A 23,230-nucleotide genomic window follows, 5' to 3' on the forward strand; every position below is an offset into this window, starting at 1 on the left:
CTAGATTACCCTGTCATTATACTTGCATAATTTACTTGTGAAGTTTTTTTAAAAACTACCTCCAGTATTAACAGCAGTGTGAAGTAAGAGTGTCTGTAGGTTAATGGTAGTGTTGGAAATTTATCTGTCTTAACAGAAATGTGAAGTTAAATGAACACCAGTAGTTTATAACATTTAAAAACATCAGACAACTGAAAGTAAAGTAGAAAATTGTCAGAGTGCTTGTCTTATTTCTTTATTAGTTATACAAATGAGGTAAAATGATGTATACAATTTAAATAATACTGAAAAAGTTATTACTGTTTAAAACTAAGATTAAAACTAAGATAAGATTAAAACTAAGTCAGAAATGAAATGTGGTGATAAGCTTTACTCGTTCAAAATCAACATACAAATTGATTATCACAAGAAACAGAGTTGTCTGCTATTTAATAATACCAGTAGTATTGAATGGGTGCAAGCATTAGCAGTTTACACATGCAAGTAAAATGGTAGCCTCTTTTAATATGTGGATCAATTGCACCTCTTCATACACGTTCTGAAATAATATCTCCTCCCTATGTTGTGTGATGATACACTGTCAATCTACCACAGCACAGATTGATGAACGATCCATCGCTGATAGAAAAGCCTTACCCCTGCATAACCTACCCCTTTGCTATAACACTGAAATGTTTTACTCTGAAGGAAAATACTGAGTGACATATCAGAACAATTTACAACACAGTTTCCACATACTCAGTAAAATGCTGCTCAATATCCCACACCTTCAGTACAAATCATATAATGAGGCACCATAGAACTGCCTTTACAGTTCACAGTAACTGATATACTGATGGCTCGATACAATAATAACTATTCGAATTTTCTGTTAATATCAAATTTGTCCTTTGTTGACCAATCCTGATGGGGCTAACATGGATGTCATTTCAAACTTTTTTTCAACAATCCTTCCAAATAGATCCATATCTAATATCTGTTATTAACAGGAGAATCTGTTTGATTTTGTTCAGTAGAGCACAAAACAGTTGTAAAATGTAGAATGCTTATTATGACCTGATATAAGACCATAAGACATAGGAGCAGAAATTAGGCCATTCAGCCCATCGGGTCTGCTGCTCCATTCAATTATAGCTGATAAGTTTCTCAACCCCATTCTCCCCGTAACCCTTGATCCCCTTGATAGTCAAGAACCTATCTATCTCCATCTTAAATATACTCAATGGCTGCTACAAGAATAGGAAAATTTAGATATTAGATAATTTATCATAGGATCATTGCAATGATTTAATAATCAAATCTCAACTTCTTGTGAGGAAAGAGTAGGCCTAAAAAGTTAAAGTTCCTTTCCCAAGAGCATGTCATGTTTCATTAACTGTTCATCCCTGGGAGTCGCGTTCATATCCAGCCCAAATTAGTGAAAATTAGTTCAATGGTAATTGTGAAACAGGGTATTCTCGATCTAATTCCCTGTGGAGATGAGTGGACAGCACAAAATCCAACAAGTTGACAATCCATGCAGAAGGACAAGAGAAATATTACACTCGTGCTCCTCCTAAGTCTGGGATTAAGGCTAACTGTTGAGTCAGAGTAGAATACTTTGGTGCTATATGCAAATTTAAAGTGCTTTAGACTGAGTGACAAATTTTGAAATTATCCTATTTCTTTAAGAAATCCAGAGGACTGGAGAACTGTAAATGTTACACCCTTGTTCAAAAAAAGTGCAAGGATAAACTGAATAACAAAAGGTAATCAGTTTAACCTTTGTATTGGGACGATTTTTGGAGATGATCATTCAAATTAACAGTCACTTGGACAAAAAGAATGGACCAAGTAAGAAAAGATTTATTAAGATTTATTGTCGAACTAACTTGCTGGAGATTTTGAAGAGGTAACGGAGAAGGTTGATGAGGATAAGGTAGTTGATGTGATGTACATGGACTTCCAAAAAACATTTTGAAGTTTGCACATTCTCCCCATGTCTGCGTGGGTTTTCTCCATGTGCTTCCACAGTCCAAAAATGTGCAGATTAGGTAGATTGCCTATGCTAAATTGTGTCCAGAGATGTGGATTAGCCACAGTAAAGGTGAGGTTGCAATAGAGTGGAGGGGGGGGATGGGGGGGAGCTAGTTTGGGTGGGATGCTCTTCAGAGAGTCAGTGCAGATTCGACAGGGTGAATGGCCCCATTCTGCATTATAGGGATTCTATGATTCTATTTGATTAGGTGCCACGTAATAGGCTTGCCAGCACAGTTAGAGCTCATGGAATAAAAAAAGCAACAGCAGCGTGAATATGAAAGTGTTTGAGTGATAGGAAACAGAGTGGTGGTGAATAGTTGATGGACTGGAAGATTATGGGGACAGCATTGGTGTTAGGACCCCTGCTTTTTCTCATGTAAGTGTATGATCTAGACTTGAATGTACCAAAAACAATTTCAAAATTTGTTGATGACACAAAACCTGGAAGCATTAGAAATTATGAGATGGTTTGCGGTGAGCTTCGAGAGCGCATAGAATTGGTGGACCCATGGCAGTTAGAATTTAATGCAGAGAAGTATGAAGTGATTCATTTTAATGGGAAGAATGAGGAGAGGCAAAATGAAATAAAGAGGGTGCTGGAGCAGAATAACTTCAGGGTACATGCGCACAAATCAGTGGAGGTGGGAGGACAGGTTGAGAATGTGGTTAATAAAACATATTAGACTCTGAATTTTATAAATCAGGTCACTGAGTACAAAAGGAAATTATGATAAACCTGTTTAAAGCACTGGTTCAGCATCCACTAGAGGATTTATTGTATTTATTGTATTCACTCATGGGATATGGCTGCAAATGTGTTGCTGGTCAAAGCACAGCAGGTTAGGCAGCATCTCAGGAATAGAGAATTCGACGTTTCGAGCATAAGCCCTTCATCAGGAATAAGAGAGAGAGAGCCAAGCCGGCTGAGATAAAAGGTAGGGAGGAGGGACTAGGGGGAGGGGCGATGGAGGTGGGATAGGTGGAAGGAGGTCAAGGTGAGGGTGATAGGCCGGAGTGGGGTGGGGGCGGAGAGGTCAGGAAGAGGATTGCAGGTTAGGAGGGCGGTGCTGAGTTGAGGGAACCGACTGAGACAAGGTGGGGGGGAGGGGAAATGAGGAAGCTGGAGAAATCTGAATTCATACCTTGTGGTTGGAGGGTTCCCAGGCGGAAGATGAGGCGCTCCTCCTCCAGCCGTCGTGTAGTTGTGTTCTGCCGGTGGAGGAGTCCAAGGACCTGCATGTCCTCGGTGGAGTGGGAGGGGTTGCCCTCAAGTAAGTGGTAATGCGCTGTCTTCTTGAAACACTGCCATCCATGTCCTGTAGGTAGACCCACAATGCAACTAGAAATGGAATTCCAGGATTTTGACCCTGTGACACTGAGGGAATGGTGATATATTTTCAAGTCAGGATGGTGAGTAGCTTGGAGGGGAACTTGTGGCTTGTGGCATTCCCATGTATCTGCTGCCCTTGTCCTTCTAGATGGTAGAGATCACTAGTTTGGCAGGTATTGTGAAAGGAACCTTAATGTGTTGCTGCATTACATGTTCTAGTTGGTACTCAGTGCTTCTACTGAATGCCAGTAATAGAGGGATTGGACGCTTGTGGCTATAGTGGGCTGCTTTGTCCGAGATGGTATCAAGCTGCTTGAGTGTTATTGGAGCAGCACTCATCCAGGCAAGTGGAGAATATTCACACTCCTGACTTGTGCCGTGTAGATGGTGGAGATTTGGAGAGTCAGGAGGTGAGTTACTCCTGCAGGATTCCTAGCTTCTGATCTGTTCTTATAGCCACAGTATTTATATGGCTATTCCAGTTCAGTTTCTGGTCAATGGTAACCTCCACAGTTCATAGAATTCACAAATTTAGTTTTTTTCCGTTCATAGGATTCCTACACTATGGAAACAGACTACTTGGCCCAACAAGTTCACACCGACCCTCTGCAGAGTATCCCACCCAAACCCATCCCCCTATCCCTTTAACTCTACATTTCCCCTGACCAATGAACCTAGCCTACACATCCCTGAACACTTTGGGAAACTTAGAATGCCCAATTCACCTAGGCTGCACATCTTTGGATTGTGGGAGGAAACCGGAGCACTCGGAGGAAACCCACGCAGACACAGGGAGAATGTGCAAACTCCACACAGACAGTTGCCCGAGGCTGGAATTGAACCCGGGTCCTTGGTGCTGCTAACCACTGAGCCACAGTGCCGCCCCACATCATTGAACATCAAGGGACAATGGCTAGATTTTATCTTGGTGGCAATGATGATGTGGTGTGAATGTTACTTGCCTCTTTTCAGCCCAAGCCTGGGTATTGTCCAGGTCTTGCTGCATTTGGACATGACTGCTTCAATATCTGAGGAGTGATGATTAGTACAATCATCAGCGAACATCAGCTGACCTTATAATGGACAGCAGGTCATTGATGAAGCAGCTAAAGATGACTAGGCCCCACACTTTAGAAAAGCTGTTAAGGCTTTGGAGAGAGTGCAGAAAAGGCACATGAGAATAGCTCCAGAGAATAGGTGTTTCATTTACATAGATAGATGGGAGAAGATTGGAAAAGAGAAGGCTCGTAGGTGATTGCAAGGAGATATTCATAATTATGGGGGCTGTGAACTGTAGCTTAGGTGAAACTGTACCAATTGGTGAAAGGATCAAGAATTAGAGGACACTGTTTTAAGGTGATTGCCTAAGCAGCAACAACAACGTGAGGAAAAACTTGTGGTTAGGAAGTAGAATGCACTGCTTGTGAGAATGAAGGGGCAGATGCAATTACGGTCTTCAAATGAGAATTGGATAATAAACTGGAGACAAAATATTTACAGAGCTACTGGGAAGAGGCAGAAGAGTGGGCACTGCAGAGAACAACATGAGCTTTATGTCCAAGTGACTTCCTTCTGAGCTGCAATCATTTTATGGTTCCATGATTTACTAAGAGTTATTTAAAGTGTTTTTAAAAGTTCAACAATGCGAATTAAACCATTGAACTTTTCTTTGGTCTATTTTTCATAATGTACCATTTACAGCAAAATTAAAGATGACTGATAATCTAGCTAGCAATTTGGAAAGGTTTTAAAAGACTTTGGGACAATTATTGCACCACGTCCTGTTAAGCAGCTAGGAGATGTCAACATTGTCATACTAATTACTATTATGGGTAAGAAGCTCTATGAATAATTGTTCAGTTTAAGACAGATGAAGACAAGCTTGACATAGAGTTTGTTCTTAATAAGATGATACAGGTTTGTTTCAAATAAATTTTAGAAACATTGCAACATCCCAGAGGTACACAGTGTCAAAAGAAAGGAGGCGTATCCTGCATGGGGTTAGAAATTGCGAGTACACAACTGTTCCTTAAAGTGCTATAGAGTGTGGAGTGAACCCTAAAGTAATAGAACTTGGCCCAATTATTACAAACTGCATACTTAACCAACTTTTAGCATTTTGTTAAAAGGAAACATTCATATTTTGTACAGATTTAAAGGAATTGATTATTTGGGGTTGTGTACACTTTTTTGAGATTTTTGAAAAAATTATTATTAAATCTTTGGCTTCCAGGTTTTCAAATATTTGTCAATCTTAGAGTCTGACCATAGAATTTCAGCTACTGGCTTTATCACATAACCCTTCTTATCTTTGGAAGATTGCGGAATAACACTGCATTTGATAAAAGCAAAATAGTGTGGATGTCGAAATAAAAGCAGAAAATGTTGAAAGTACTCAGCATTGTCTGTGGAGATGCAAACAGAGTTAACATTTGAGGTCATCGTCCTTGTTTAGAAAGGACGTTGATATGAAACTTTAACTCTCTCTAAAGATGCTACTAGACCTGCAGAGTATTTCCAGCATTTTCTGTTTTTAGTTGTAACATTACTTATACTTTTATTTCAGTTTTTGCTACCAAAAAATATTACTAACCAGTAAAGGATCAAGGGATTAATGACACAAAATATGTTTACTGGAGTTGTTAAGCTTAGCCGGTTCATCAAGTAACGCAGTGTGAAAATAGATCTTGTTATAAATCTGAAAATTAATTTGCTTCCTAAGATTAGTTTTAATGAGGATATTATGCATTTTCTTTTTAATTCACAAACAGTTTGAAGAGTTTCCTGTTCTGCTCTAAGGATATCAATGGAAACTGTTCCCTTGTACAACTTATCTCTCACTGTCCCACTGTAAAATACACAAACTATCCTTTACTTTCCACCCAGCATTTATCTCCTATTCTAAAATGTTGAGCTCTTGTTGGGGCATAGTTTCACTGGTGCCAACATACAGGTCCAGTGATGCTGGGATATGGTTTTATGAGCTATCTGGTGAGAGCGACAAAAGAAATACATAAATGAGCTGACTTTTCATTATTCAATGAGGCCAGTGTACATGGGAATAGTCAGTGCTCACAACCCTGTTTATGGGTCATTCAACCATGGCAGAATTTCAGCCCAGCTGATCTTCATTTACACACTTTCTAATCAACAAGAGCAGAAACTTGTTGTTTTTCTTAAGTGAAGTCCTGATAATAATAGTTGCGTCTGAGTTGGTGACCTTGTGCGATCAGCTAACTCAGCACACACTGGGGGATTTGAACTTGGAATTTTCTGGTCTATACGCCTCAGGACAATGTTAGCCAATGCATTCATCAACAACACCTCCCAGGGTGCCAAAACTAATTGTTAATGTTTGTGACAAACCATGTCTCTAGCACAGATTCAAAAAGACAACCCAGGCTATCTATATAGGTATGTGGAAAAATAAATAGTGTGAACTTTAACTGTGATCCTGCACTTTTGCAGTCTGTTTTGCTCGCATTGCAGACTGTGTGACTGTCAGTAATGATGAACGGGACACACTGGCGGTTTCCACAATCTCGATATCTTTGCATGTGATACAGGCAATGAGCTTTTCTTGAGAGGCACTGGAGGCAAAAAAGAACTCATAAGAAATGCCACCAAGGACAGCACCAAGGATTGGACCAATCCAGTACACCTGCAGGAACAATGAATAGAAAGTTACAATTAAGAATATGAGCACACAGTGTTTTATTGGGTGGTATATTTGTGCTACAATTTTTTTTGTTCTTGGGGTGTGCGCATTGCTAGTCTGGCCAGCATTTATTTCCCATTGCTGACCGGCCTAGTGGTGGTGAGCTGCCTTCTTAAACTCTGCAGTCTGGATGGTGTAGAGACACCCACAGTCCTATGAGAAAAGGAGTTCCAGGATTTTGACCACTGAAGGAACGGTGATATATTTCCAAGTCAGAATGGTGAGTGGCTTGGAGGGGAACCTGCAGGGGCTTGTGGTGTTCCCATGTATCTGCTGCCCTTGTCCTTATGTTTGGAAGTTGGAAGCGATTGTGGGTTTGCAAAATGCTGTCTAAGAAGCCTTAGTGAATTACTACAGTGCATCTTACAGATGGTACATACTGCTGCTACTGAGTGTCAATGGTGGAGGGAGTGAATGTTTAAGGTGCTGGATAGAGTCCCAATAAAGTAGGCTACTTTGATTGGATAATGTTGAGCTTTTTGAGTGTATTTGGAGCTGCAGACATCCAGGCACGCAAGGAGTATTCCCATCATAGTTCTGACTTGTGCCTTGTAGAAACTGGACAGACTTTGGAGACTGAGGAGGTGAAATGCTCATCTCAGAATTCCATGCCTAATGTTGTACAAGTCTAGCTTCATTCAGGTATGAACTACTTCAGTATCTGAGGAGCAGCAAATGGTGAATGTTGTATAGCCATTAGTGAACATCTCTATTTCTGACCTGATGTTGGAGGGAAGGTCATTGATGAAGCAGCTGAGGTGCTTGGTGTCCAACAATTATCCTTTGTACTACACCATAACTCCAACCAGTGGAGAGTCTTCTCCCTGATTCCCACTAACTCTAGTTTTGCCAGGACTCCTTGATGCCACACTCTGTCAAGACACTATCTCAATATCAAGGCAGTCATTTTCACTTCATTGCTTGGGTTCAGCTGTCTATGCTTGGACCAATAAGGAGGTCAGGAACTGAGTGACCCTAGCAGAACCCAAACTGAGCATTGGTGAACGGGTTTTTGCTGAGTAAATTCTGCTTGATAGGATTATTGGTCATACCTTTCTTCACTGCTGATGATTAAGAATAGAATGATGGGCCAGAAATTGGCAGGGTGGAATTGTCCTGTTTTTTGTTTACGGGCCTTGATTGGGGAATTTTCCACATTGCTGGATAGATGCCAGTGTCGTAGCTGTATTTGAGCAGCTTGATTAGATGCTTGGCTAGTTCTGGAGCACATCTTCAGGATGAATGCTGGAATGTTGTCAGGTTCCACAGCCTTGGCTGTATCCAGTGTGTTCTTAATGTAACATAGTGGGGTTGGTTAGCTCATTGGCTGGATGGCTGGTTTGAGATGCATAGTGATACCGATAGCATGGTTCAATTCCTGCACAGGCTGAGGTGACCATGATAGACTCTCCTTCCCAATCTCTTCCTCACCTGAGGCATGGTGACCTTTATCTTGATCATAACTACATTGAATGAAATTGCCACTTGCGAATCTGGGGACCTCTGCAAGAGGCCAAGCTGGATCATCCAATTGGCACTCCTGGCTGAAGCCTGTGACAAATGCTTCAGCCTTATCTTTTTCACTGATGTGCAGCACTCCCTCATCATTGAGGATGAGGATGAAGATATTTATGGAGCTGTCTCCTCTTGCAGTGAGTTGTTTAATTGCCCACCAACATTCAAGACTGGGTGTGATCGGACTGCAGAGTTTAGATCTGATCCATGAGGATCATTTAATTTAACTTAACGTAACGGCTTTGATGACACTGAGTAAATGTCACTTTTGAATTGAAGGACAGCTAACAATGAATAGTTCTGAGTTTTTGGTGGTTGCTCACTGGGCTTCTGTAAGGGTGAATATTGCATTTTCAACCAAAAATACAGGAACGGGCATTTCATTAATGACCATGGACAACTGCCACTGAACACCCTGTCAATGATAAAGGTCAAATGCAACACTTGCATAGTGATCAGCACCATAAGAACACAAATGTCACATTACTGAAGTTAATCTTCATTGGAGGAATGTTTGAACTGATGTGGTTTGTGGGGAATTGATGTGACATTGCTCCAAGTCTTTGTTCTGTAAGCCAACAAGGAGAAATTGACTGTATTTGGCACTTCCATGGACTGAAAACTCACCAAAAGAAAATAATACTTAAAAGAAATGTTCTGGAGTAATAGTATATCACAAAGCTAGTCCCTTTTTTTCCCTAAAAGCTGTTCCTTGGCTCAAGGAGACTCTGTCCTTGATATTTTTCAGAGGGGTAATAAACCGGGCTGGGTTCCGATCAGTCTGGTTTGGTACAGAGATGAAAAAGATTTTGAGAGGTCTTTTGTTTATATGTAAACAGATGAGACTTCAGGCCAAAGTAACTATGCCTTACAAGTGACCTGTATAAAGAAAGCTCTCTAGCTGAGCTGAGCAGTTTTAGTTCAGTCTTGAACTGGCTGGAAGTTCAGCAGGAAGCTGTGTGGAAAGTCTCTTTCTCTCTCTCTCTTTCTGCCCTTCAACTTCAACCTATAAGCAGGCGTTCCATTTATTCTGGTTTTTAAAGGGAGGTTGCTTATTGGGACTGTTGCGTATATTCGGAAAAGCATAATTAAATCTACTTTGATAGGCTGAGTTCTGTAGGGGTTCTTTATTCTGTTCTTTGTGTTTCATTGTGTAATTTTGTGAATAAATTTTTGTCTGTTTTAAAATCTAGTAGTCAACCTGGCTAACTTAATCCGGGTAATTTTCACTACACACTTACCAAAACAAATTGCAAAGTTATGGTCTGAGCTGCTTGCTTTAGAATGTTTTGAGTGGTCTGGCCTAGTCCATAACAAGTAACAAAGTGTAAATAGTAGAGAGAGGAAAACCAGCAATAAACCTGAAGGCAACCTAAGGGAATTTCAATGCAAGCAGTTTTGAAATCAGAAACAGAGTGTTCACTACACGAACCTTTATAGGAGAGCAATATTGGAGATTACAACACTTCAATACCTGAGATTACAAACTTGTTACTGTTTTGAACATTTACCCCATTGCTCATTCTGCCACCATATGCCTCATTCTTTTCTCTCTCCAAAAATATATTTAATTACCTCTTAATTATCTTTAATTACCATTGATAGAGTCTGCTTTAATCACCTTTTTTGGTAACTTATTCCACAACATTATTACCTTTTGGGTGAAAAGGTTTCACCTTGCAAATGACTGCCTTTCAGTATTTAATAAATATTGGAGCCTTTAATTGTAATTACTGTGACATTGGCCTCTCAGATAATTTGTACAGAAATCATTATGACTTAGAATATCAGTGACTTAAGTAGGATTTAAATATTAATCAATCGAAACCTGCATCCTCATTCTAAGTGATTAAAGACTTCACAGCCATCTAGGTTTGTCTAATACATCACATCAGTTGTATGACACTTTAATTAGATTAGATTACTTACAGTGTGGAAACAGGCCCTTCGGCCCAACAAGTCCACACCGACGCGCAACCCACCCATACATTTACCCCTTACCTAACACTACGGGCAATTTAGCATGGCCAATTCACCTGACCCGGCACATCTTTGTGACTGTGGGAGGAAACCGGAGCACCCGGAGGAAACCCATGCAGACATGGGGAGAACGTGCAAACTCCACACAGTCAGTCGCCTGAGTCAGGAATTGAACCCAGGTCTCAGGCGCTGTGAGGCAGCAGTGCTAACCACTGTGCCACCGTGCCGTCCAAATCTTTTACCTATAAATGCTGTGTCCTATGTTTCCTGCCCCACTAGCTACCTGACAAAGGAGCAGCGCTCTGAAAGCTTGTACTTTCAAATAAACCTGTTGGACTATAACCTGGTGTCATATCAAATTTAACTTAAATATGATGGAAATAAAGTTTTCCCCAAATGTCTGATGGCAGGGAAAACCCAGGTAATACAGAGCTGGGATTTAAATTCTTATCTAATTCCAATGCAGTTGAAAAATAATTCTCTCTTCTGACCTGTGATGAGGTCCAGTTCCAAGTGTTCTGGTAACCTTCAACTATCTCACCTTAGTAGCCTTTCTTAGCAATGTGAAGCCAAACAGGAAGTGCTTGCAGATTCTTTCATCATGGTCCTAATTGAACCAGTTCAGTCCTCACCTGGTGTCCACACAATTGCATTTATCAATACAACTGCAAATGTGTTGCTGGTCAAAGCACAGCAGGTTAGGCAGCATCTCAGGAATAGAGAATTCGACGTTTCGAGCATAAGCCGATGAAGGGCTTATGCTCGAAACGTCGAATTCTCTATTCCTGAGATGCTGCCTAACCTGCTGTGCTTTGACCAGCAACACATTTGCAGCTCTGATCTCCAGCATCTGCAGACCTCATTTTTTACTCGCACATTTATCAATACAGTTCAGTGAATAATGATTAGAAATGTAAATTCTGAATTATTTTTCTCCTCCTAAGGGGCATTGAGGCAAATTCTGGTGACCCGCTCTCCCACAACAAGGCTAAATCATCAACTCCCATGGTGTGTATGGTTCATTACACCACAAGTTTTGCATTTATACCTCTTGAGTAATTGAAGTTACATTTCTATCACTTCTGAAATAAATTTAAATCAAACTTAAAATGACACTTTGTTGAGCAATATTCCATCAATATCAGCTAACACTAGGGACTGAGAGACAGAGAAAGCTAGAGATTGAAACACCAGGTTAAATGTTTTCACCACTAGAACATAACAAGCATGTGGATGTGGAACTGATCTGTGTTGCATTCAATCGTCCAGATTGCCTGATGTGTTATAAACTGCATGTGAACTTCATCAAGGCCCTGATCAGTTTGCAAGTGAACAGCGTTTATCATATTGAATTATTTGATTTTTTTGCACCAGGAATACATTGTGCACTTGATTTAACATTATAAAATGGGTGACACAGGACATGTCTGGCCCTTGACAAACTGAGTGCTGTATTTTATTTGCTGTACTTTGCACTATTGCATTTGATTTTCTGAATTATCCATCCTTGGATTTTTGCCTGCTGCATTTTACTTGCTGTGTTTTCACTTTTTGCATTTACTTGCTGCATTTTTGCATTTCTGCACTTGCCATTTCTAGATTTTTAATTGCTGCTTTTTGCTTCCATCATTTCTGCTTAAGTGTGGGCATTGCTGGCAAAGCCCTTCCCAAATGGCATTTTTCTCTCTGATAAAAATTCCTTGGTCACTTTAAGAGGGATGTTTATTATCATCCAATGTTGATGTGGGATTGGATTGACATAATCATTGAAACATAGAATCCCTACAGTGTCGAAGCAGACCTTTCAGCCCATTGAGTCCACTAACCCTCCAAAGAGCAGCTCACCCAGACTCCACTCTTCACTATCCCTGTAACCCTGCATTTACCATGGCCAATCCACCTAACCTGCGCATCTTTGGACCATGGGAGGAAACCAGGGCACCCAGAGGAAACCCATGCAGACATGGGGGGAATGTGCAAGCTCCACACAGACAGTTGCCCGAGGGTAGAATTGAACCCGGGTCCTTGGTGCTGTGAGGCAGCAGTGCTGACCACTGAGCCACCGTGCTGCCCTTATTGGTTAGAAAGACTGAACAGCTGGGGTTTTAGCACAATCTAACAATTTCATGGTTCTTCTTCACTGGTAACAGTCTTTTATTTCCAGTTTTTCAAAAACGAATTGAAATTCTCAGACTGCCATGGTGGAATCTGAATTTATGTTTTCCAGATTACTGGTTCAGACCCCTAGTAACAACCAGAAGTGTAAAATATCCATTACCTAATTCATTTATGATGCACATTTCCCACTTAGACATCATGAGATACAGAAAATCTATCTGATTGTGTTCAAATACTTGCTCTATCTTAGTAATTGTGGATTGGAAGCAGCGCCACCCTGAAATAAATATTCAAAACCTACTTTTTTGTACCAAATAGATTTCAGAAACAAAGATTAAAAAAATCTTTTTTTAACAAGAGCACTTGAGGATATAGCTAATCACACCAAATTCCTTTAACTACCTTTGCCAAGCTTTGCGTTTTGCATTCTACTTGAAAAATGTTATTATTTGTATTAAACATCTGTGCTGCGAAGGTCACAAAGCTTCAGTGAAGGCATTTACAGATGAAAATGCTGCCATATGAAGTGGGCATTATAAGCCTTTGCTTACCCAGTGATGCTCCCAGAATCCGGTGATTATCGCTGGTCCAAGAGACCTTGCAGGATTCAGGCTGCCTCCTGAAAACTTACCCTACAGAAAATAAGCACAGAAATCAGTGAGCCCTACTAATTCCTTGAAGTTAAAGGGAGCACATTACAAAATTTGCATTCCCCTCCTGGTGCTTTGCCTAGTCCCATTGCTTGTCACAAATTCAGATGCACTTTCTCAAACAGTGTGGCAAAAGTGAGGACTGAAGATGCTGGAGGTCAGAGTCAAGATTAGAGTGGTGCTGGAAAAGCACAGCAAGTCAGGCAGCATCTGAGGAGCAGGAAAATCGACGTTTCGGACAAAAGCCCTTCATCAGGAATGAAGGCAGAGAGTCTCTGTGGTGGAGAGATAAAATTTATGTCTTTTCCAGCACCACTCTAATCTTGACTCGTTCTCTAACAGTGTCTGTACATAACAGTCAGCCTTTGGAACTGCCTGCCTGGAGTCCCTGATATGCACTCTTGCTCTCTCTGGTCTGGGCATGAATTAAAATGAAAATTTTATTCCATTCAATTTCAGATGATTTCAGTGACAGCGCAGGAAAAAATCCCAAATTGTTCCTATACTTAAAGGACAAATTCAGTATGGTTAATCACCTTAGAATCCTAAATTTTATAAGGGAGTGTCTGTACACTTACTATTGCTTTTCAAACATCCCTTGCTGTCTTGTTTTAAGTTTTAAAACTGTTGACTAATAGATATTTTTGTTTGTATGTTTTTGAAGCTTTAGCAGGACAATTTCTGCCATACCACTGTGAGATCTTTTATTTCCTATAATCCATTCTTGTGGCATCCCAGCATATGATGGCCATCCTGGAGACAGTTGTGTGTAGTGGACTGACACATATTCAGATCAAGATTGAGACTCTCCAAACTAATTTCACATGGGCCTTGTTGCTGAGCTAGCATTATGATTAAGTAAATGTATTGTGTACAAACTTCTTGTAACACACAGAACTCCTGAATGAAAAGTTAGGAATCAAACCAAAACTTTCATCTGTTCAGTCTTGTAGTGTCCTGTGTTTCCAATTAAAATTCACAGCTTATGTGCTTAACTTACACTGGATTTGGCTTCTAAAAGCACAAATTAATGGAGACTACTTATTACTTTTATTGTGATCCCAGCCGATATTATAACTGGACAAGTCAGATTCCAGACTGAAAAACGGCTTGATAGATTATATATTTTCTGTTTTAACTGAGGTGGTCTTTCATTGAAACACACACAGGTGTTGTAGATTTGGTTTAACAATAAAATGCAAGTTTATTATGCAACAGAAATGAAGGCAAAATTGAATAAATCAAACAATTTACATGTAACACACATTTAAAGTTTTGAAGTGTATGATAAACTACAATCCCATTAATCCAATGCACTCCTTTATAGTGCTCAAACAACACAGAGAGATTTCCTTTCTCTATTACACATAGGATTTAGTTGTGACTTCAGTTTCTGGTCTTGAGCATCTGATTGCCTCTTCCTTGAGCCTTCATACAACCAAGCTAAGATCTTCTCAGCTTCAAATGACCCTTTCAAGGTTTTAAACAAGCACTCTGGTCTAGAATATTAGAACTGAATTCCTTATACCAAGGCACCCTATTTCTTAACAGTTGTAAACAATCTCCCTTTCTCAGGAGCAAGTCCTTTACACATCCAGACTTCTGCAAACTACCAAAACAGAAACCCAAATGTGTTTTCCAAGCAGTAAGTTTTCCCTAAATCAAAAGAAAAAAACCCAACTTTCTAAGCTGAAAGGCTCCTACACAGCTATTTACTTGTATTTGTAAAACAGCTATTTGTAAAAATGAAAACATAACCCCATCACACACCAGGAGCTCTCTCTCTTTCACTGTTTTTTTGTAAAATAAATCACCATGGCTACAAAAATACCGACAAGTGATCAGTTAACCCTTCCAGGCACACGCGCACCAAAACCTACATGCCAGTAACTGAACTCCAGACTAAAATAAATGATATCAAAGTATGTATAAATTACACAGTTTACATCACGCTACTAAATTGAAAATTAGTCTAGTGTGTAATGAGTACTCATTACCGTCTGTCATTCACTATCGAGGAAGCTGTTATGTACAATGCAAACTAACAGTTTTAATGCAGCAGATATTTGTGTTTCTTACCGATGCCATGATTCCTGCTGTCAGACTGAGAGCTATTGCCAAACTGCCAGGTTCTCCCACCTCCCTGCGCCGGTGATCATCCACAGCAAATATCGTGAAAACTAATTGGAATGTGGCAAAAATCTCCATTGCAAGCGCTTGGCCAGCATTTCCATCCTTGTTGATCTGCTCAGAAACACAAGAAATCATACAAAATTGAAACTCCCAGAATATATAAAGGAGATTGAGATTGTACATTTTATAAATAAATAATATAAATGCAATTTTATAAATACATTTAAATGTTTACATAGACATTATATATTGCACAATTAAAGTCTGGGAAATGCATAATGTTCCTGAATGGATTTCAGTACGGGTGGCACGGTGGCACAGTGATTAGCACTACTGCCACACAGAGAACTGGGTTCAATTCCCACCTCAGGCAACTGTCTGTGTGGAGTTTGCACATTCTCCCTGTGTCTGCGTGGATTTCCTCCGGGTGCTCCGGTTTCCTCCCACAGTCCAAAATGTGCAGGTTAGGTGAATTGGGTATGCTAAATTGCCTGTAGTGTTAGGTGAAGGGGTAAATGTAGGGGAATGGGTCTGGGTGGGTTGCTGTTCAGAGGGTCGTTGTGGACTTGTTGGGCCGAAGGGCCTGTAAGTAATCGCATCTAATCTAAAGGCGTTCGACAAGGTTCCCCATGGGAGACTTGTTAGCAAGGTTAGAACTCATGGAATAAAGGGAGAACTAGCCATTTGGATACAGAACTGGCTCAAAGGTAGAAGACAGAGGGTGGTGGTGGAGGATTTTTTTCAGATTGGAGGCCTGTGACAAGTGGAGTGCCACAAGGATCAGTGCTGGGTCCTCTATTTTTTGTCATTTACATAAATGATTTGGATGCAAGCATAAGAGGTACAGTTAGTAAGTTTGCAGATGACACCAAAATTGGAGGTGTAGTGGACAGCGAAGAAGTTTACCTCAGATTACAACAGGATCTTGATCAGATGGGCCAATAGGCTGAGAAGTGGCAGATGGAATTTAATTCAGATAAATGCGAGGTGCTGCATTTTGGGAAAGCAAATCTTAGCAGGACTTATACGCTTAATGGAAGGTCCTCAGGAGTGTTGCTGAACAAAGAGACCTTGGGTGCAGGTTCATAGCTCCTTGAAAGATGAGTCGCTGGTAGATAGGATAGTGAAGAAGGCATTTGGTATGCTTTCTTTTATTGGTCAGAGTATTGAGTACAGGAGTTGGGAGGTCATGTTGCGGATGTACAGGACATTGGTTAGGCCACTGTTGGAATATTGCATGCAATTCTGGTCTCCTTCCTGTTGGAAGGATGTTGTGAAACTTGAAAGGGTTCAGAAAAGATTTACAAGGATGTTGCCAGGGTTGGAGGATTTGAGCTATGGGGAGAGACTGAACAGGCTGGGGCTGTTTTCCCTGCAGCGTCGGAGGCTGAGGGGTGATCTTATAGAGGTTTACAAAATTATGAGGGGCATGGATAGGATAAATAGACAAAGTCTTTTCCCTGGGGTCGGGAAGTCCAGAACTAGAGGGCATAGGTTTAGGGTGAGAAGGGAAAGATATAAAAGAGACCTAAGGGGCAACTTTTTCATGCAGATGGTGGTGCATGTATGGAATGAGCTGCCAGAGGAAGTGGTGGAGGCTGGTACAATTGCAATATTTAAGAGGTATTTGGATGGGTATATGAATAGGAAGGGTTTGGAGGGATATAGGCCAGATGCTGGCAGGTGGGACTAGATTGGGTTGGGATATCTGGTCAGCATGGACGGGTTGGATCGAAGGGTCTGTTTCCATGCTGTACATCTCTATGACTCTATGAAATGCATGTGTATATAGATAAAGCCTATTTCAAAAAAGAGCAGCAGAGTTATCCGTGTCCCACCCAATATCAATCCCTCACCACAAAAACAGATTGTCTGGTCATTATCACACTGTGAACCATATTCATCATCATATAAATGTTAGTGGAATATGGTTTAGCCTGTGATGCTGACACAACTAAAGCAGAAAGAACAGAAGACCAAAAAAATGTAAATTTGCATTTTTGATTTTTATAAATACAGCACAGAGCAATGATGTAATGATACATTTCTGTAACACACTTTGGTTTCTGTTTCAGCCTTGATGTGTCTCATACTTCCATAATTTGAAAATAAAAGAAGTCCTACCACAGACTTAGGAGGCATACCACTACTTACCTCGCAATCACTTGAAAAACAACAATTTACCCCATTTATTTGCTTTTCCCCCATGACATTTATCAATTCATGTGGTCACAGGATAGATTTTTGTCTTTATTTAGGTGATAATCTAGTGGTGCAGATTCTGCTTGTGTCTCTTATGTGGCACCTTATTCAATGCTTTCTGAAAGATATAAGTACTGTACCTCTTTGTGTCCCGCCTATGATAGAAACAAATGCCAGAGTTTGACTTGTTCTTTTCTAATTTAATTAACTGTAATTAAGCAGTTAACAATTAACAATGAACCACCAGCTCCTCAGGTCCAAGTTCAGCTTTTACAGATTTCAATCAGTTGTAGGTTTCTGTGAATTAACATGAACTATCTAACCTGAATTATCTCACCTGAACTCCTGTTTGAAACCAAATTTCTACATGAATCAGATCTCACGCTTTGCTCCCCACTTTGGTAAATTCATTTTATATGAATACTTTTACATTGTTTAGTGTCATTAAGGGGTGGTATTGTTGGTAGGTCTTATTTGTCTCTTGAAGGTTATTGAGGTAATATTTTCCCAGGAATTTCCTATTAGTGTAACTGATCCTGTTGTTGTGTGAATGTGCAAAATGAACATTAGTAAGTGCAGGAAATCAGAGAAATTGGCACTGTGATTTTCTTAATTTATTTATAGAGTGTTGCAAGTTATCGTGTAAGAGAGTAGATGAGAAGTAGTTCCACAAGAAACACTAATCCAAAGGAAGTATTGAGGAGGGGAATGAGGACAGAAAACACAGCTGGAAATGATTTAATAGAAATAAAGGGGAGTTTGAGTTGGGGAATAATGAATAAACAAACCACTGGAAAAAGGTTTAATAGAAGGAAGTTAGGAACTAGACCATTGAACCTAAAGGTTGCAAGTTCAAATCCCACTGTGGTAAATTGTGAATTGAATAAATCCCGTAACTTGTGGGAACATGTGATGATTGCTGCTAGATTATTGCAACAATTTTCAAGAAAGGAAACAGTCTGTGACTGATTTTATTCATTCACAGGATGTGGGCATTGCTGGCTTGGGCAGCATTTATTGCACATCCTGAATTGCTCTTGAGGCTGTAATCCTCAGGACCAGGCTGACATTTAATAGCCATTGAATTAGTTTGGCAAGCTCTCTACCTTCTCGGTGCAAATAGGAAGAAGCATTAAATGCAGCTGCCTTCTAAACTGAAACACAATTTTGTTTGCAGCACCATGGTAAATTGTTTTTTTTTGTTGCGTTTTATTGTTTAGTTTCTAATCTCCACTTTGGGGAAATACACCTCACTTGTAAACCAACAGGGAAAATGTTATAGTAAATGCAGGAATATAAATAGACTTACCATGTTAACTAAATGCCTTGATGCTGACTTGACTGGCAGTGACATGTAGATTATCCCTGATCCAATCACAGCTCCAAGACATTGAGCCAAAAGGTAGGACACAACCTGAAGGAAATCCAGTTTCCTGGTGCACAAGAACGCAAGTGTGACAGCTGGGTTTACCTGAGCACCGCTAATCTCTCCGAAACAGTGAATCAGGCTGACAGCAGAAAACCCCGCAGCTACAGCCACCTGCATCAAGGCTGGAACCTCGTCCTCCTGTCCAGGGGCAGAGGCACCCAAAATCACTGCAACCAAGACCAGGGAACCAACCAGCTCTGCTAAAACTGAACGCCAGAACCTGCGACTCCTCAACTCCTAAGACAAAAAGGACAGTGTCACTGTGAAAATTATTTTACTTTTTAGATTTTATTTCCTTGCAGATTTTACATTGACATATATAGAATTTTACAGAATAGAAACAGAGCATCCAGCCCAACTGATCTGTGCTGGTGTTTATACTCCACTGGAGCCTCCTCCCACCCCTTTTCAACTAACCCTCTCTAATCTTCTATTCCTTCCATCCAGGTGTATACCAAGTTTCTCCTTAAAGGGAAATGGATCTTGACTTAGCCACAAGAATGTAATGATCTTCTCTGTGCAGTTTCCTACTATTTTCAACATTTATTCCATTGACTTCCACTGCTATTGCTATTATTACTGAGGTAAACCTTCCTCTCTCCTCCAAGCCCCACCAAATGCCTGTTATTTGCAGTAGTTTCACATTCCTTCATAAGAATGATTTTGATTTGACTCCTGAATCAGGACTGCAGCCTTTGCCACACAAAACGGTATCTATCTTAAGTGAAGCCGGCAGAGCTTTTCCACAAAAACCCAGCCCAGACCCTGATCTCCACATAATATTCAATGACACCAATAGATGTCTGACAGGCCCTAGTCAGCGAGTTTTTGATGAGTAAACTGTTGATGTTTTCTTGCAAAACAAATGAGATCCTGGGATATTTAATATTTCAGTTAAAGAATGGCTTAAAGATGTCAGGTGTGAATGTACAGGGCAATGTTTCAATTCTGATCTTGTACAACCCATCATTTTGGTTTGAATCTCTGCTCACTCCAGTTTATTTCGGTGCTGAAGTAATTAACATCAACCAGTAATGGGCTGTTTCCATCTTTTTCCTTTCTCAGTTATTCTCTTTACTTTTCTCTCACTATCCTAAAATTTGTACAGTTAAAAATGACACAACACCAGGTTATAGTCCAACAGGTTTAATTGGAAGCACTAGCTTTCGGAGTGACAATCACCTGATGAAGGAGCGACGCTCCGAAAGCTAGTGTGCTTCCAATTAAACCTGTTGGACTATAACCTGGTGTTGTGTGATTTTTAACAGTGTACACCCCAGTCCAACACCAGCATCTCCAAATCATGACTACTAAAATTTGTACAGATTTGTACAAGCGTCAAAATGACTTTTGCCCACCATGCCAGGAGACACTTGCAGTTATACAGTTTGTGAGTTATCATTACAAAACTGGGATAAATCAGAAAGGTTATGCAAGATAAATCATCCACTAGTCAGAAGAAACTGGATGGATTCTAAAACAGCCAGCTGATTCACTGTCACCCACAGTGAATTTATATCCCTGGATCTCCACTCTCTTTTCACTTTGTTCTCTCTGTTTCTCTCTTCACTTCTTTCTATCTACATGACAAACGTCATGAGGAGTAATGTCATTACCATGTAACACGGCCATTTTGCAGAAGACATGCACAGATGATTAGGTTTTATATCTGCTTTCAACACCACACAGAGAAATAGCAGATTCTCCATTACGAATACAGACTTTCAAGCTGTCATTGTCCCCATGTTGAAGCTTTATGAATGTTACAGTTTTTATTGAATACTGCTACTACAACATTCTTATCTGTCAGCTCAGCAGCAAGATGAGGCCAAGCAATCCTACAGGAGCTATGTACCATTTATACAGTGTAATTACAGATTTTCTTTACGAGATGTGCACCATTTATGCCACTTCTGCATCCACCTTGGAAAATAAACACCAGACTATCCATCTTCAAAATATCTAATTCAGGAATTAAACATCAGCTCTGTTAACCTGAACATGTCAATTAATCAATCTACAGCCTCTGTGCATAGGATAGAACATTGCATGTGCAAAGGAAAATGGTAATTTTCCAAATTGGTAATGTACACAGTTCAAAATGAAGAGCAATGCATTACATTAATCTTGTACAAAGATTCATATAAAGTAGCAGATATGCATGAAGCGCTAACTATTAAATTGATGTGCACTACATTCATTTACTTTTTTATCTCCCATTTCTGTCAATATTTTTCTGTTTTTCTCTGTCTCTGAGTTGCTTCTTGCCTCTTTATATCCATTTATTTAATAGCCCGGTATTTATTCTCTTCAGTTATTGCCAAATTTAATATAAGTTTCAAGATTGATCCATTGTCTTTTTGTTTATCTCTGTCTCTTCGCAATGCTACATATCCTGCTATTTCTGTCTCTTGAATACCATCTTTATTCATAATTTTAGTCTTTCAAGCTAATGTCTACAATTTTACTCTTTTAATTCAGCTATTCATGTTTTTCCACGACCCTGTATCAATCTATTTTAATTTTCCTCCTTTCGTTAATCCACCAAGCGAACAGAAATCTCTGGATAATTCAAAAATGCAGGTATAAAAGCTGTAATCGGCAGAAAACCAGTAAGCACTTCAAACCACTTGTTAAAGTACGCTTGAACAAGATCATTTAGTATCCTATGATGGACAAACTAGAAATAAACACTAATTGCCATCAAGCTGTTAATATTCCTTGGTTGGGTGGGGAGAATTAAACCATTTTCCTTACCTCTCGGAAGGACATGCTGAGTCCCAAGCAGAGATGCTTCTTGTGATTTATCTCACTCCAGAATAATTTTTTCTGAGCTGTGTCTTTCAACAGAGCTACAAGGGATCCTCAAAGCGCTAACGAATTGGACACACAAACAAATTGGCAAACCTCTCACTTTCCAATGCAACAAATAATTTTAAATTCTCCAGCCAGCTTCCTCCTCCTCTGGTGGTGGCAGCCTTCTGCCTTGTAAGGTGACAGTTTGCACTGTGGTGGTGTTTTGTGTGAAACATCACCTGCTGTGACTCAGAAGCCCTGCTGCTACATGGCAGTCAGGGCTGTGAAGATGCAGGACTCACTGGCCTCCGTTTACTTTGGGTCCTCTTCTTGGCCAGCTGAACTTTATGTTTCTGTTCATCCCTTCCAAAGCCCTTCCTGACAGTCGGCATCCAGAGTTCATAGCTGTCAGCAAACATCTCCCAACTGTCAACATCAATTTCTGCCAAATTCATATCTTTCTAGAGGGTGTCCTGATAGTGGAGGTATGGACACTATGGAGTTTTTGACCCAGTGGCCAGTTTGCTGTACAGAAGGTCTTTGAGTAGACAGCTATCATCCATCTGATGAACATGGCTGAGCCAGCTCAGGTGTTGTTGCCTTACCAATGAATGCATGCTGATGGAATTAGCACACGCTGGGACCTCTGAGTTGGTGACCTTGTCTCTGCCATCACAACAGGGAGGCGGGGGGGGGGGGGGGCACCGATTTCCCCCTGTTTGCCATGTTCGGGACAAATGTTGGGAACTGTGCAGGGCAGCTGTGGAGTGACGGTGATTGTCCAAGTGCATGACAGACTTTTAAAGATGGTGCGGGCACAAGGGATTTTGGTGATTTGTGGGATATCCATTGAGTAGTGGCATGTTCTAGGAATGGCACATGGTAAGAGGGGTCTAGAATTGGACGAGAGATGCCATCGGGGCAGGGTAAGTAATTCTTGCAGGAAGTTGGGTAAGATACATTGATATAACTCACTTGGTCTCATGATGAAAACCCTCCAACAAATTTCAACACTACTCAGATTTAGCCAACAAATGTGGTTTTCAGCCATTAGTTTCAGCTGTTAATTGATAACATTTATAATAATTAACAGCATAACGTAGAATTAGTGGGAAACAGTGTGATGAAAACATGCTGGTTCACAGACCCACTGTTAGAACCTGAAAAAGGACAAGACTTGAATAGCCTCCTTCTCATCCCTTTGTACTCCCATCAAGCAGTTGGTAGGAAGTCACATGTTATCTTCACAGATAACAGCATTAGATAAGCAAATTCCTGTGGCGTCACCATTGGCTCCTGGTTCTGTAGGAGCAATGATCTACTGGAAAGCAGATCTGCTA

General features: G+C 40.3%; 1 protein-coding gene across 1 annotated transcript; it reads right to left on the reverse strand.

Moving 5' to 3' along the window:
• Positions 1–6,791: 6,791 nt before the first annotated feature.
• Positions 6,792–21,866, reverse strand: LOC132805778 (aquaporin-4). Its single transcript, XM_060821024.1, has 5 exons — positions 21,852–21,866; positions 18,975–19,331; positions 15,410–15,574; positions 13,232–13,312; positions 6,792–7,010 (listed from the first exon to the last, which is right to left on the reverse strand). Exons 1-5 carry the CDS (start codon positions 21,864–21,866, stop codon positions 6,792–6,794), a joined length of 837 nt encoding a protein of 278 aa, XP_060677007.1.
• Positions 21,867–23,230: the final 1,364 nt, after the last annotated feature.

Source organism: Hemiscyllium ocellatum, chromosome X, assembly GCF_020745735.1.
Source record: "Hemiscyllium ocellatum isolate sHemOce1 chromosome X, sHemOce1.pat.X.cur, whole genome shotgun sequence".
Taxonomy (NCBI): domain Eukaryota; kingdom Metazoa; phylum Chordata; class Chondrichthyes; order Orectolobiformes; family Hemiscylliidae; genus Hemiscyllium; species Hemiscyllium ocellatum.

What these genes read in the sequence shown, in the direction of transcription:
- LOC132805778 (XM_060821024.1), bottom strand. An exon ending in CAAGGCATTTAGTTAACATG is followed by an intron (nt 15,575 to 18,974) that starts GTAAGTCTATTT and finishes GTTTCTGAGCAG; the next exon opens with ATCAACAAGGATGGAAATGC. An exon ending in CAGCAGGAATCATGGCATCG is followed by an intron (nt 13,313 to 15,409) that starts GTAAGAAACACA and finishes TATTTTCTGTAG; the next exon opens with GGTAAGTTTTCAGGAGGCAG.